This window comes from Diceros bicornis, chromosome 5 (genome assembly GCF_020826845.1).
Source record: "Diceros bicornis minor isolate mBicDic1 chromosome 5, mDicBic1.mat.cur, whole genome shotgun sequence".
In the NCBI taxonomy this organism is placed as follows: Eukaryota; Metazoa; Chordata; class Mammalia; order Perissodactyla; family Rhinocerotidae; genus Diceros; species Diceros bicornis.
Genome location: NC_080744.1, coordinates 46,471,278 through 46,485,443, shown reverse-complemented (window position 1 = coordinate 46,485,443; position 14,166 = coordinate 46,471,278). Strand labels below are relative to the sequence as shown.

Here is a 14,166-nt window from a genome sequence, read left to right as displayed (position 1 = left end):
GAACATTTGAAAACCTAACCCAACATTTAACTCCTTCAGGATAGGTCCATTTCTTTGAGAATCCTCTCTTTATTTTTACCTGTGGTTCCAGAAGTATAAATGTACAAGGCAGGAGTGGAGAAAGTGACTTCAGACCTCCATGACTCTGGGATGGGTTCCGTTGACACTTCATCCACTTTATCCAGGAAAGAGTCAACCCCATCTGTGTTAGAAGTTCTGCTCACATAATAGACGGACACATCATCTTTTCTCAGGCTTGGCAGCACCTCTTCAACAGCTGCTTGTAGTTCTTAATTTAATAAGAAAAAAAATCCAAGCAAATTACATTAGTCCATTAAAGTTCTATTAGTGCAATAAGCTTTATGGTAATTTTGTTTTCAGCATAATTTTTGCTAAAATGTGTAGACATGACAAGTGATGCCTATAGTTATGCATTTTTAAACATAGAATTTGCTACATTTGAAAATATCACAAGATTCCAATATTTGAGAGAAGGTTGAGTTGGGTTTTGACGGTTTCATAAGCAGCAGATGATTCGTTAAAATCTGTACAAATGGACATATGGGTAAAAACCAAAATATGCAAGTGCATAACTTATACACATATTTGGTATACATCTCAAAATACTCCAGAAACGAATTAGTTTTTCCTACTATGTGCCCCATAAGCTCAGTGATAAAAAAAAAAAAGAAAATTTTAAGGAAGAAGAGAAATGAAAATAAGGGAGCCATGCTAACTAACAAAGATGATAGAAGCCAACTTCATACAACACATTTTTTTTTTAAATATTTTTGAAGGGAAAGATTCACCCTGAGCTAACGTCTGTTGCCAATCTTCCTCTTTTCTCTTTTTTTCCCTCCCCAAAGCCGCAGTACATGGTTGTATATCTTAGTTGTAAGCTGTTCTACCATGTGAGCCGCCACCACAGCATGGCATCTGACAGACACTGGTATGGTTCTGTGACTGGGAAATGAACCCAGGCTGCTGAAGTGGTGAGATCACTGACCCTTAACCACTAGGCCGTCAGGGCTGGCTCTATAACACATTTTTTTTCACATATCAGTAACAAGTAGTTCTCCTAGGAAGGTTCAGTGATCTGAGAAGTAAGCTCCAAATTTCATAAGCACATTCTCTGCTCTGAGAAAAAAAAGGTCTGATTAGCATGTTTTTTCGGACTGTGGGTCACAATATAGTAGTGGATTGTTAAAATCATTTAAAGTGATCAGTATTTAAAAAAATTAAGCAAGAATGAAATAGAAAATTTCCGAGCACATCACACATAGTAAGAGGTAAGTATTGTTTTTTAAAAAGTTTTGTTTCAGTTATGTGGTGTGCGGGTACTGGGTCACACACAAATTTTTATTTTTATTTTTTGGTGAGGAAGATTAGTCCTGAGCTAACATCTGTTGCCAATCCTCTTCTTTTTGCTGAGGAAGATTGGCCCTGGGCTAACATCCGTGCCCATCTTCCTCCACTCTATATGTGGAACGCCTGCCACAGCATGGCTTGACAAGTGGTGCGTAGGTCCATGCCCGGGATCCAAACCTGTGAACCCCAGGCCGCTGAAGTGGAGGGTGCGAACTTAACCACTACGCCACCAGGCTGGGCCCACAAATGTATTTTTTGCTGCAGGTCAAGGTCAAGAAATTTTAACGGCACTGAGTTAACATGTAAACCACATTTCATGTTCGCCACTTGGATTTTTGTGCCTTAAACCATAAGATGAGATGGCCTTTAAGCTTACTTGTGTTGAATTGTGATAACTGAAGTGAACAGACTTACCCTTCATTGGAAGGTGACTCAATATCTCTGGGAACTACCTTGGGGAGCCTATACCTGATTCATCTGATATGCTTTGTTTTTCAGATGTTTGTGTATGAGGTCTCCATCAAGACAAGAAATATCATTTGGATGGATGCATTTAAAAAGTTTTAAAGCATTTTAACCAAAGGACTCATGCACCTGGTAAAATAAATCAACTAGTTCAAATGAGTTTATAATGAAAATCAGTAGGCCCTTACCCCGTCCCTCCTTACAACTAAACCTTTTGCCCAGATGCAATCACTTTCAATTTTTTTAGCTGTTTCTTCTGGCAATCACCCCTCCATCACCAAATAATGTGCTTTTCCTGCTCCCTCCTAACCTATCAATTCTGATCCCCACCTCCATTTTACCCCTGTCCACTCCCAACAGTTATGATCTTCACTTTATGTTGTCTAGGTTAATGGTATTCTGAGACCATAATTCCATCTTTCCAGCTTTGTCTATGGGTTGACTCTGGAAGCTGAAAACCGATAATCAGGATTGACAAGATGATGACTATGTAAATATTATTCACTGCAGAGCCAAGTAACACAGTATAATCATATTTCCTTTCTTGAACAGTTTTCTCCTGGAGTTTCTATTGGCTATCATTCTTTTTTTTTTTTTTTTGTGAGGAAGATTGGCCCTGAGCTAACATCCATGTCAATCCTCCTCTTTTTGCTGAGGAAGACTGGCCCTGGGCTAACATCCAGGCGGATCTTCCTCCGCTTTATGTGGGACGCGGCCACAGCATGGCCTGACAAGCGGTGCCTCGGTGAATGCCGGGCATCCGAACGCGGGCGGCCAGCAGCAGAGTGCACACTTAACCGCTACGCCACGGGGCCGGCCCCTTGGCTATCATTCTTTAATGTACTATTTGCCTCAATTCTTTTTTCAACCTCCACCAGAGGAGCTTCTCTCTTTTTTTGCCCTCCTCGACTCTTTTATCTTGACTGGTTGCTCTCTAGTCCTTCAGCACTTGGGGAAGATGACCAAAAATACTACTGTTATAAGAACTGGAGTGGTAATGTCCCGCCCCTTGCCACGGCCTTGGTTCAGGTCCTCATTATAGTTCCTGTAGGTCATCGCAATAGCCTCCTTAACATCTCCTTGCCTCTAACCTCTCCCCGCTCCTAATTTATCAGCTGCACTACTGCCCGACTTCTTGTTACCGCCCTGTTTCGAATCCTTCAGTGGCTGCTCATTCCTTGTGATAGAATCCACTCTCCTTATTCCTGAGCTCATTCACAGTCTACCCCTGCTGACTTCTCTGAAGTCATTGCCTACTATCCACCTCTTGTCCCCTTTCCTCTAATCACGCTGATCTATATGAACTGAATGTTCCCATACTCGCACGTCTCATTACTTTTGTCCAGGTCGTTTCATCTGCTTGGAATGCCCTCCCACCCGCTGGTCACCTGGAAAACTCCTGCTCATCCTTCAAGACTCACCTCTATGACACTTCTCTCTGTTGTTCCCACATAGCAAAGTTAGGTGTTCCCACAGGAGCCCGCATATACTTCTATCAGGGTGTTTAGTACATTGTGTGACATGCTTCCATTCTTTTTCCTCTATTTCTGAAAACTTTCGATGAAATTATTATAACTTAATCATCTTACTCCCCTCAACACTAGATAAGTGCTCAATAAATGTTAATAATTGAAAGAATCTGCACAAAGTATCATATTAGTCAGTTTCGAGGAGACAGGAATAAGCTAAAGCTGTTGATTTTAAAGGATTCAGATCTTGCAATACTGTGAGTTGATAAACCTCTGATAAAATAAAATGCAAAATGAAATAATTTCTGAGTTGCAGGTATGCTTTTCATACAAGTAACTGCCCACAAAAGTAAATTAAAAAACTACTATACCTACTTAAAGAATTAAGAAATCTCCTTCCATCCCTTCTGCCTGAGGCTGAGGCCATATAGCCAAATAGTGTGTTCATAAATTCCCTGGATTAGTTCTTACTCCCTCCCTCTCTCTCTCCCAACATGTATGCAACATCTATTTGAAGAGTACTCCCTATGAGCCAGGTGTGGTTCTAAGCACTGGATACAGCAGTGAGCAAAACAGATATGGTCCCTGTTTTCACAGAGTCCTGGTCTGATGGGGGAGGAAACAGACAAAGAAATAATTCGTTAAAATAAGGTGTCAGAGGCATCACAACAGGGGAAGGAGATGGTGTTTTAGAAGCACATGGGAGAGGCACAAAGACAACCCAGAGCAAGTGTCATCTAAACTGAGACCTGAAAGATGAGCAGTAATTGGCAAGATGAAGATCCACTGAGGTTGACTGAGCCTGCTTCTAGCAGAGGGAACAGCTTATGCAAAGGCCCAGAGGCACACAGCATGGTGCCAAAGTAACAAAAAGAGGCTAAAGCTGACTGTAGTATAGAATGCGAGGGGAAGAAGGTTGGGAGAAGAGGCTGGGATGTAGGTAGGGACCAGGTCTCTGGCTTAAGTCAGGTAAATGGGTTGGAGGGGGCCAGACCAGAGGTAGGGATATCATTAGGTAGATTAAGCTTGTTTCCATTAAGGTAGCAGCAGAGGGTAGAAAGAAGTAGATGTATTTAAGAGACATCTTAAAGTAGTTAAGAGTTTGGGAGATAGAATAGGCAGGATTTGGTAAGTCTTGATGAGAGGAAAATTATAGGTCAAAAGGGACTTTAATTTTTTCTGTAATTTTTTAAAGGAAAACATACTCAGGCATTAGTTATGTCTCTAAAATTAACAATAGTAATAATAAAAGTAAAAGGAAATGTAATTAAGCAAGTGTCATCCTTGATCACAGTTCAAGCAATTTAACACATGCATTTCCTACTTCATTCATGTTCCCACCTGGCCCTCTGTAGGCATTTAGCTTGGGATCCCTGACTTTTTATAGAAGTCATCTCGTCTGAAGGGAAGGTCACTGCCCCTGCCCAACATAATTTCCTGCTGGGCTGTTGGTGTAGAATGGCATTGACTTGAGGTTCCAGGGGCTCGCCAACCATACCAGGACACACCTAACACGTCCTATGGTAGCAGCCTTCCTTCCCTTAAACTAAAGATGCTGATATAAAAACTGAAATATGAAAGGAAATTTTGGATGTCAATGCCATTTATTAACTATGCATTTGATATTTAGTGTCTTAAGCTTTTTATAAATATGATCAGGCCTACATGTTTTCTCCTTCACACATGAATTTTTTTTTTGTAATTCTTATTGTAAATTCTGCTTACTTAAGATAAAAGTGGTAATCAACCAGAACACATAAGCTCACATAATTCTATTTGTTGCAGGTTGAGTTCCCCGAGACTGAGATTCTGAGATTTGTGTGCAGAGTGCTCTCAGGAACACCTGTGAGGTTGCCAGGGAAGTAGACCGGAGAAAGGGAGAAGCTGGATGATGATGTAGTCACAACAGTGGCCTCCTTCAACTGATCCTCTGATAGTACGGGGACTCCGGGCCTAGGATGGCCCTTCGGGGTTAGCCCAAATTAAGGGAAGTGGGCTCTACCTTCATGCCTGCCCATCAACCAGTCATCGGATGCAGGCTGGGAGAGGTAGTGCTTGACCTTGGGCAAAGTGGCTTTCTTCAACCCAGGAAGTCCTGGGAAGGGCCTCAGCTGCCAGCTGTCAGTTGCAAATGCTCCCAGCAGCTGAGGAATGAGCACCTCAGTCCTGAAGTGGGGATTTGGGCAGTGCACCACAGCATCCACTACACCTTTCATTCTTACTGATAACAAAGATTTAAAATATTCATTTGTATAGTAGCTTTCCCTACATCACATCACATAATTTTCATAACAACCCTGTGTTATAAATACCGGCAACCCTGTTGTACAGATGAGGACAGAGGCTCAGCGAATCTATGTATGGAAGGTTACATACAAAATGAAGAGAATTATACTGGGCTTCTGGGATTCCCACCTCCTTGTACTAGCCATTCAGGTTCAAGTTTTGGTAACGTGGCTTACCTTTTGGAACGTCCTGTCTACTTGACCTTCTGCTCAGTGCTTGTTAAAGCATGTGGATCTGCCTTTAAAGAGTAATACAGATGATCTCTTGTTCATCTTTTTGATGAAGCATAACCATGAGCTTTATGAAAAGCTTGGGAACGGGAAATATTATTCATGGAAAGTTGCATGAAGGGTGTAGAGTAGAGCCATCACTTTCTCATCAGTCCAGGTTTAAATTGTGGATTGAAACAGAACCTCAGAGAAAGCAGTACATATTTGGGTGATAGACAATTGAATGATTATACAATTCCATGTCCCCCTGCTTAAAATCTGTCTTGTTAAAAAGAAAAGAAAAAAAATCAAGGTAGCATACAAAGTTTCCCTCCTCCTGCCCTTTTTTTTTTTTTTTGAAGGGAAGAAGAGAAATTTCTGAATACACAGGCCCATTCTTAGAAAGCAGGGAGAGAGGGTGAGTGGTGATCTGAACCAATCTTCATCACCAACGTGGCAAGACGCTACTGGCTACAGCTGCAGCTTTCCAATAGGAGAAGCATCCAATCTTGTGGCTTGTTCTGCTAATAGATTGCCTCACTGAATGGCTAACTGATGGACTTAGTTAAACAAAATACCCCAGAAATGTTTACCAGTAAAGTAAGACCTGAAAAGAAGTCAGTGAAAGGAAACCCGTTTTGATAAAAATTTCAAGATGATTGTGAAACGGTTGGTAGATGAACAAGTCAGGATGGAAGACTTATCTTTTCGTCATTCAGAAAGGGAACTGAAACCCAAGCTGGTTCTAACACAGCTCTTGGAGACAGTCTGAAAATAGTTTTTAAAAGGTCATTTGTAACTGTGATTTTGCATTTCTATCACTGGCGGTTTGGAGTTATAATATTTAATAACCTATTGTCTAGTCCATACATCGACATGATGTGTGTTAGAACACCCTTCAGATAAAGGCCTGCGATAAAGGGAGACCTGTTTCTCTCCCTGCCCCTGAAAACAAACCACCTTGAGGTCAGAAAGATGTTTAGTCAAGGTTAAGTTCCACCAGGAGTAAGTAAGTCTTTAACAGGAAAATACATACTCATTGTACATTTATGTAGTTATATAATTTCTTAATATTATTTTTCATTTCTTTCAGTTGAAGTTCTTGCTTACATGAACTCTTGCTTTCTAAATAGCCCTGGAATCAAGAGTAATTCCTTGTTACGAGGTTACCAAGTCATGCCAGGCTTTACATAATTGTTATCGATTTGTATCCCTAAGCAACCATGTCACCTACCTACCAACTATCCACTTCCTTCTTTCTCAGAAGCGGTGGGGAGGTCCTTTTTAAATACTGGCCGCTTAGACTCATTAGGCAGAATAATCCGAACTCTATCCTTCTTCAGATTCAAAAACATTAACAGCTGATTTAGACTTTATTTTGTTTTCACCTCTTCATTCCCTTCTTGTTTCTAAAGAAAATGAACTGTTAAGTATTCTCAAATATGCTAGCAAAGTGCTGCTTTGTTTTTGAATGGAGTTGTACAACCAACCTGCTTGCAACTTTTAGTTATGAGCAGGCCAAGAAGAAAAATTTGAGAGAACATCTTTAAGCTAGCTTCCTGTTCAGAACTTGGGCTACTTGGCTGGGATCCCAGCCCTTGAATACATGTCTGGGTTTCGGTCCTCCACCATCCTACGCACAGACCCTCCCCACTATGGTCCCAGCCCATCCCGTGCTCACCACAGTTCCCTCTCTGGCAACAAGACCCAGAAAGAGCACCCTTCTCCTACAGTCTACTGGCCAAAGGTGAACTGGGAGGTAAATAAGTCTGTGGTAGAGTGAGGCTGGGCCTGGGGGAGACCGGGTCTAAGTGGATTTTCTCAATTCAGAACATATTTAATTTTTTTTTTTTTTAAATCATGTTTCATGCCCTCGTGCCCAACTCAATGGCTCTCAAGCTTCAGAGTAGAAAGTCTGTTACAACCAACCAGAATGGTGGAACTCATTAATGCCACAAACATTTATTGAGTGACTACTACGTGCTAGGTATCACTAGGGCATTATTCAAAGACATATGAGAGAATTCTAAGCCTTTGAGACAAAGTGCACTGAGGCAACTCATCTAAGTTACTCTTGGGCAGCCCAAAGAGATGAGAGGAGTGGAGATAAGATTATCTTTATACCCTGACCCTTGACTAGAAAGTCGGCATTGGAAAATTATCTCCTTCCAGGGAAGTGAGGCCACAGCTGTTGGCCATTCCTTGGATTCTCTGAGTCCCTATTTTTTCTACAGTAGAGTCTCTTCAGTAAACAGCTTAAAAAATGACTATTATTTAAGTCCAGCATGCTGTTATCATTACACAGTAAAACTCTTTAATACACATCTCACTGTGTTACAGACCTGAAGAAAAACTGCCTCTGGGGTCCTCTTGCCTGGAATGCCCCCTCCCCCACTGCACTTGCCCAGCTCATTTATCAATGCCCCCAAAAAGCCTTCACTCTCTGATGTTTTTTCCCCACAGCACTTTGTAGCTCTCTCAGCAAACTCATCACATTCTCCTGGGTGTCACAATCATTTATGTTCATGGCTTAATTCTTTCACTGGATTGTAAGATCCTTGAACTAAATCATCGTATCTCCCCATCCCACCATGGCAACTAGCTTGTACCTCGTGGGGACTCTAAATGTTTCTTGATGTGAAATTAAATTGTACCATCTGCTTTTCTCAATCTAACCTCAAAAGTTTGTGACAAGAGTTATCCTTCATCCTAACACTAGTTTTATAATGAAGTTCTCATGTTTTACAACTTTCAATGACGCAATACCTTTGAAAGTTATTGGAAGCATTTTCCTTTATCGCATTGTTTAAAGGAGATCCAATTTATTTTTCACGACCTTGCAAAACCAGGTCAAAGGTAATCTGGAACATTTTATAACCTTTCTGGATCTCAGTCTTGCAATTGAGTACCTTTAACTGTTACTAAAGCCTTGTACAAGAGTAGTTCCTATATCATGGAACTTCTTGCATGGTAATGTTGAGCCAGGCAGTGTAGACCTGGCCAGCAAGCCGACGAGGGAGACATGGGTTATCTTTCCAGTAGAAGAGCTAGTTTAGCGATGATCTTAATGGTAGCATAAATGGAAACAAGGCAAATTTACTATTTTCTGGGCTCTTTTGGATGTTTTTACAAAATATCCTATCTTGTATGAGATTAAATATGCTTTCTTGTTTTGCCTATATTTTATGTTTGGGAAGTTGCTTGAAAAACCACCGGCCCAATAAGTTGGTTTCTGTCAACTACAACAGTAATACAGCTTCAAACAGCTTCAAACAGCTGAAGGCAATTTTTCCATGTGATTACTTACATCATACTCACCTATGGAGAAGGATCCTGAAATAAACTACAGAGAGTAAATCACAGTCTCTGGAAAACAGGTGCTTCTGTTTGATTCATGGAAGTGTTTGTGAATCTTTGCCTTTCTGTAAGTATAGTCAATTCGGAAGGAATAATTGGGTACTGAAATTCCTGTGAGGGTTGAGCTCTGTTAAGCTTTATGAAGAGTTCCCAAAACTCAGGACAACTAGACCAATGCTTATGATAAATGCCACTGTGCTGGTCCTTCACATACACTACAGAATATGACAGACAGTTGGAACTCAAGAGCTCTTATTAAGCCCACAAGCCCTGAGGCTGAAATTCAAAGTACAGAATCAAACCCTGCTGAATTTTCACCCCTCCAATATTTCTAAAGCTTCTCACCTTTATGTACCATGTTCAGATGGTGTAATAGAATAAAAAGTGCTCTGGACGTGAGAAAAAAATTTGGGTTCTGTCCCCAGCTTTCTGTTGCTAACCAGCCATGTGACCGCGAGCAACTGATATCACCCCGCTGAGCCTTTGTTTGTTCAACCCTAAAACAAGTGGAAACTTTGCTTCTCAAAGCCTAGTCCTCAGACCACTTGCTTCAAAATCCTCTGGGGGTGGGGCTTATTATAAAAATACGCATTCCTGGGCTCAACCAGTATTATTGATTCAGTGTTTTTTGAGGATGGGGCTCAGGAATCTGTTTCTTAAAACAAGCTTCCCAGGTGATTTTTACGTTCATTGAAGTTTATTTTCTAAATTTTTTATTGAAATATCACACATTCATTAAAGTTAGAGGATTATAGGATTAGAATATTTCTAAGATCCCTTCCAACTTTAAAGAATTTCAAGAATCAGTCTATTCAACACTTTTACCCACGCACGCATTTACTAAGCATGCGACTTTGGACTCTGTGTTACCCTCTTGGCAGGAACTGTTTCACATCAGAGTGTAATTCTGCATGGTGTGTAATGATCTCTCAGTGACTTGGAAAAATGGAATGTTTTTCAAATGTGAGGCCTCTCTCAAAGGTCAGTTGACTGCCAGAGAGTGCCGTAGGTCCACTGGAGAGTCTGGTTCACATTTGATGTGAATGTTGGAATTCCTTTATACTCTCCACGTAACTGACCTAACACAATGCTCAATGGCAGAGGACTGCCTGCCTGGGTGGGAAAGGAGAGATCTGGTTGTATTTCTGACTTGACTACAGAACCAAAGTCTATTAATTATTTAAACTCAAGCTTCCTTGTCAATAAAACTCCCAGTCTCTGACCTCTCTCACAGGGGGCCTGGGATACTATGCAGGTAAATGATATTTAAATTTAAATAGCAAATAAATCTCTCCTGAAGTGGTACAAAGATCATTGCACTAATACCTTCCCTCTGAATCAACTGGTAAAGTAACAGGTTTGAGAGAGTTTTCCAGTTACTAAGTAGTGAAGTTGTGTCTTTTCCCAGGCAGCTAGAAATTGTTGGGAATTTTCTTGAAAGCACTACCCCCCTTCAAATAACTTGGCTGCCTTTAAAACTGCCCCCCTGCTTTTAAACTTCTATACAAAGCCTCCATTTTTTGGCTTATTTATTTTATGCCACATGAAACAAGTGTGTAAGAAGTTTCCTTAAGCGAATAGACACCTCATCATTGTGACACCAGACAAATTGCTTAGCTTGCCTCAGCCATGAAACCAAGGGGGAGAGCAGATGTAGGTTAGATCACTTCCAGCTCTAACACTTCACATCCCTGTAGAGTAAGGTAGCATGATGTAGGGAAAGTCATGGGCTTTGAAGCTGGACAGACCTAGGTTGGAATTTTAAGCCTCAGTTTCCTTAACTGTATAACAGGGGGTAATAATATGTTATCTCCCAGGGTAATAAAAGCACCCAGCATAGAGCCTGGCACAGAAAGGCATTCCAGAAAGGTGAGGCTTCCTAGCTCCCTATTCCTCCATTTCTTTTAGCCACACCTGGATAGGCCTCCTCTACATGATAGAGAAGCAACTCTTGGTCCTTATTCAAGTGCAGAGACAATACTTGTAGGAAGAGAAAACCGGCAGCCCTATAGGTAATTGGTTTTCAGTTTCTTCCTGGCTTGGTCACCACTGTAGCTTGAAGTTACCATTTCAGGTCTTCGTTGACATGTGGCAGAAAATAACAACAGAACCAAAGGTTCACTATTGCTGCAGATGCAATGGGAGCTCACAAGGGCACTGCACAGATCCCCAAAGTCTTCTCCTTGGGGATTGGGTGGGGTCACCTTCTCTCTGCAGTGAGAATTCACCTCTCTGGCCTCAGTAGTCTCATCTATAAAGTCTGATAGTAAACCCTACCTATTGTGAAGATTAAAAGCAACACTATGTATAGTGCTTAATACAGCGCCTGGCACGGTCCTTCCACAGCAGGCGGTTCTAATCGATAATTAGCGTTTCGAGGAAGGGTTGCCATCCCCTCCTAGATCTCCAGTTCCGATCTGAATCTCCCTCTCCAACCCCTACACCACGCTGTGGCAGGTTCGTTAAGGCGCGGAGGAGCCCAGTGCCAGGGCGGGGCAGTTCCGGGGCTCACCTGGCGAGGCCAGTAGTACCTTCGCTCCAGAGCACTGGAAACAGTGCAACAGGGACTTCGCGCGGATACTGTAGTTGAGGCAAGCCATGGCACAGCCCAGCTTGGCCAGCCCCAGCCACAGCCACACGTAGGCGGGTTCATTGCCCATGAAGATCGCCACGCAGTCTCCCTGGCGCAGGCCGACGTGGTCGCGCAGCGCCCGCGCCACCTGGTTGCTGCGCCGGTCCACCTGAGAGTAGGTGAGCGTCTCGTCACGGAAGAGCAGGAAAGGCTTGTGCGGGGTCTGGCGCACTTTGTCCAGGAAGGCATGCAGGACGGTGCGCACCGGCCGCCGCCGCCCGTAGTTGCGCGCCCGCCGGGCCACGCCGGCCACCCGCAGGAAGTAGCCCACGTCCTGGAAGAAGTAGGGGCAGCAGAGGTTCACCAGCAGCGGCAGGAGCAGCAGCCCCGCCAGGGCTGTGTAGATGGCGGGCAGCATGACGGTGGCGGGACCCCCTGTCCCCGCGAGGGCAGAGGGCGAACTCCGGGCGTGCAGCGCGGCGGCGGGGTGGGGGAGCGCACGGCGAGGCTGGGGCGACGGCGGAGCGCCTGGACTGCCAGCACCGCCGCGGGCTCTCGGGCAGGTGGAGTGCTGTGCGGGCTGCCGGGCGGGACCGGCCGGCTGAGCCCGCCCCCTCGTGGGGCTGCAGCCACCTGCGCGCCCGGCCGGCTCCTGCAGTCCTCCCCCGGCGGCTCTGCGGCTCACCGGCGGCTTGGCCACCGCTCCTTCCCAGTCTGGAAGCCTGGGGTCAAGTCTGGACTCCTCTCCGTGGTGACCGAGGGACTTTACCCCTCGGAGCCACAGTTTCCTTATCAAAATAGTGACAATAAGACGCACTTAGCGGATGTTGAGAAGATTGAAGGAGATAATGCAGGTGTAGGGCTATTGCTACTCATTGCTACCACTAATAGAGTACTTTATAGAGATGACATTGTTAGTATCAATAAAGTGCTTTATAAATGCTAGACAGTCCTATTATTTATTAGTAGCGGGTAACAGGTGCCACTGCCAAATCAGAATCCCATCCATCTCTCCTCCCCGGTCCCAGGAGCTTTCCATCTAGTCTCTCTTTGTTTCTCAGATTTGCTTTCCCCGCCCAACCCCAGCCCAGTTGCCAGGCGGTCACCTGTGGTAAGGATTTCAAGGTTGAACAAAAGCGCCAGCGATTGTCACCTCTGGCTCATCCCAGCTCCTGGGCAGAGGGTGAGGACGGGACGTTCTAGTCCGAGCTGGCGCCCCTTGCCCAGCTAGCCCAGATCTGGCGAGAAGTAGCCCTACGCTTTGCCACCTGAAATCAAACTCCTGCGATGTTTTGATTTGTTTTAATACTCTAAGTGATTTTTTCCCCCTTCTATGTTGAAAATTCTCAAGTATTGTCAGCCCAATTCAACACACGTTTACTAAGTGGCTCTGTCAGAGAATAGTACAGCACGGAGGAAATTAAACGTTATTGGCATTTCTCAAAAGCCATTTCTTTTAGTGTGATCCTTTCAATTTCCCTTAGTGCTGCTGCTATATAGAGTGAATACTGGCTGCTTACTACTGAGGAGGGTCAGGATCTAAGTAAAGCAGTGTTTTACTTTCTTTCTCTCCTGTCCTCCTACCTCATCCATCTTATTCTTATGAGATAACCACAAGTAGTGAACGTCTACTCCTGCCAGACATTCTGCTACAGGCTTTCCTGTATTATATTTTTGAAGCCTCACAGTCATCTGAGAGTGGCGTTTTCCTGCTCATTTACAGACAGGAAAGGGACCTTAGAGAGGTGAATTAAGAGAGCTTGTCCGTGAGGCATGGGTTTTGGAACTGTATCTGTTTGGTCCCAGGGTCCACTCTTAGCAACCATGTTATGCTGCCCTCCTATTCGCTAGGTTTCCACCCATGTTTTCTTTTTTCTTCTGCAATTTTTTTTTGCTTTTACAATCTCCCCCTGCCCTATTTTTTAGCCCCCTCTTTTTATCCCTGGGATCTGCTCAAACAACCCTTTCCCTTTTCCTGACTCTTGCATGGCTGATCCAGCTACTGTCTGATGACTGGTTTCATCATTTCCCTGGGGAGGAGGTGGCAGCCTTTGTTATCCCTGAGGAGAAGGCTGTAGTGTTAACCAACGTACATGTCAGGACAGAAATCATCTGATGTGCACCTCTTCTTTCACATTGAAGCTCAGAGCCAGCCCTCCCATTCCATCCCAATGCCACCCCCATCCCTTCATGGCTAGTCACTTCAAAAGCCTGCTAGACCCCTCTTGTCTTTTCCTTAAACAGCTACTCTCCAGAGGCTAGATTACCACAAATGCCCACTTCCTTCTCTTATTCTGAGGATCACTTTGGCTTTGTGCATTAGCAGTTTTTCAGTTGCAAGTGAAAGAAAACAAGACCAATACTGACTTATGCAGAAACAGGAATTTAAGCAGTAACTGCAGAGTCCAGGGGTCGGACAGGCTTCAGGGCAGCCCTCATC

The 14,166-nt window shown here is 43.7% G+C and overlaps 1 protein-coding gene across 1 annotated transcript in view; it reads right to left on the bottom strand.

Annotated features, from left to right (window-relative positions):
* The window catches only part of SLC27A2 (solute carrier family 27 member 2), a 49,208-nt gene extending 36,995 nt beyond the window's left edge, over positions 1-12,213 (bottom strand). The window contains exons 1-2 of the mRNA XM_058541551.1: positions 11,667-12,213; positions 80-289 (exon numbers count right to left, since the gene is read on the bottom strand). Coding sequence (XP_058397534.1) covers positions 80-289; positions 11,667-12,144 — 688 coding nt within the window. The 5' untranslated portion in view covers positions 12,145-12,213. The remainder of the gene's footprint in view (positions 1-79; positions 290-11,666) is intronic.
* Positions 12,214-14,166: the final 1,953 nt, after the last annotated feature.